At 38.2% G+C, this 1,987-nt stretch overlaps 2 protein-coding genes across 3 annotated transcripts in view; both read right to left on the bottom strand.

Annotated features, from left to right (window-relative positions):
- ZC3H12C (zinc finger CCCH-type containing 12C) overlaps nucleotides 1-1,987 on the bottom strand; it is a 331,193-nt gene that overhangs the window by 243,740 nt on the left and 85,466 nt on the right. The window lies entirely within an intron of this gene.
- Nucleotides 1-1,987, bottom strand: part of LOC105295675 (rho GTPase-activating protein 20-like) — a 103,642-nt gene that overhangs the window by 18,188 nt on the left and 83,467 nt on the right. Inside the window, 1 exon segment of the mRNA XM_011365439.2 lies at nucleotides 1,271-1,355. Within this exon segment, the coding sequence (XP_011363741.1) occupies nucleotides 1,271-1,355 (85 nt within the window).

Genomic DNA, 1,987 nt, shown 5'->3' on the forward strand with positions numbered 1-1,987 from the left:
CAGGTCTTCCGAAAGGAGACTCTTGGCATGAAGTAACTTCAGAGAGGAAAGGACAGTTGTCATATTATTGTTGATTTAACCAGGGTACCAGTGATAAAAAAAAAACAAAAAAAAACCAAAAAAAAAACCAGCACCCAACCACATTGTGTGTCTCCTCTTCCCTAGTGAGAGTGGATCACTAGTCCTCTCTCAAGCACACACTTCCCATTCACTGAAAGTGTTAAAAAAGCAAGGTTCAAGGGAATTGCTATGAAAATCCTGAAGGTAACCAATTGCCACAACAACTGAATCAAAGCCAGCAGTAAAAAAGTGTTTTTGTTTGTTTGTTTGTTTGTTTTTCCCCTGGGGGCAGGGGGATGGGCTACTTTGCTCCAGGATATAGATCTCTGCAGTGTTCATACCATAAAAATTGAGTATTTCCCTCAAGCAGTGACTTCAGGCTCTCATGTCCAAACATTTGTATAACTTTTGCTTTTGGCCAAAACCCAAAGGTTTGTACTACACATTTTCCACATGCAAAACTATTCTGTGTGATCTAGAGTTACTGTGAAGTATGACAATTCATAGTAAAAATAAAAATATTCACAAGTTTCCATTTTGTTCATAGCTGATAACGTCTTGGCATTTGTACTATATTTCATTCATCAAATTACACATAACTGGTCTTAAATAGACTTCATTTTTCTTTGACTAATATGATACAAACTGTGAGGCAGAGATATTCTGATCCCTTAAAAATGTCATCTCTCCCAGCTCGCCTTTTTATTAACCTGTGGAATTCAATCCCTAAAAACTCAAGGAATGAAGAACTTTCCAAAAACACTTTCTACTTAAGAAGTGAAGGTGGGGAAAATTCCTCATTACTAATGGGGAATAACTCCTTGTGGAAATGGCTTTAGTATAAGCCTATGCAGCTGCTATTGAAAGGGTCCAGAGAAACGTCAATGCCAGAGGGAAGGAAGAAGAGTCTGACCAGCAATACTCCTTCTATGTGTCAATGTTAAATACTGTGGTCAATATGAATTTCTCTTGCTTCATTTTCTCTAGGGTTTACTTTCCATATATGCGAAGACATACACATAGTCAGGAAAATGCACTTTCCCACAGTGGTATTTCTAAATGCCTACCTTGCAAAGCACATACACTGCTTGCCTGCCTGCCTGCCTGCCTGCCTGCCTCTCTGTCTTTCTCACTCTCTCTCTTTTTAATACGTGATGTTCTGCCTTATGCAGGGACTTGGAATTTAATTTTCTGGCTTAGAATCACTTACATCTGCACAATTCCCAATGTCCTTGGTGAAGATTTTGAGGGGAATGCTCTTCGGATAATCCTTTTCTTTCTCTGCATTGATGTATCTAATCAAATGCAACGACAACCCAAAACAACACTGAGTCAGTTTTCACTAAATTGTTTATTTTTATAACAATCTATTTTGCTCATATTTTCAATATACTTACATGCTATTTTTTTAAAAAAGACAGATGGTAGGACTCAGCAAAGTGAGATTACATTATGGGTTGGAAGATAAAAAAGTATATATCGGGACATTAGGTATGGGCACGCACACAAGAAATGGGAGATTCATTTCAAATGAGGTTTGTTTTGAGAAGCACAGTCAGGTTTAGGCACCTCTGGGTGACGTTTTATCCTCAAAGCTTCTCTACCTTATCTGGACAGGCCCAAAATCTGACTTATGTACAGGAGCACATCTAATATTTTACGAGACTGAGCCAAAACAATGAACTTTCACTGTTCATTTAGCTCTCCAGTGGAGTATAAATCTTGGTTTTCCCATTGCCTGGAAAGGGAGAGGGGGAAGAATGGAAGGAAGAACTAAAAGAATAAGACATGAACCTAATTTGACCATTTTAGCCTGTATGCTCGAAGGTAGGAATAACGATTGACTTTTGAGGTGCTCAGCAGAAAACCCTTCATTATGAAGACTTAATAATGCTTTGAGGAAACTGTTAACTCCAAATGGTAAGTT

The sequence above is a fragment of the Pteropus vampyrus genome, unplaced genomic scaffold (assembly GCF_000151845.1).
Source record: "Pteropus vampyrus isolate Shadow unplaced genomic scaffold, Pvam_2.0 Scaffold110, whole genome shotgun sequence".
In the NCBI taxonomy this organism is placed as follows: Eukaryota; Metazoa; Chordata; class Mammalia; order Chiroptera; family Pteropodidae; genus Pteropus; species Pteropus vampyrus.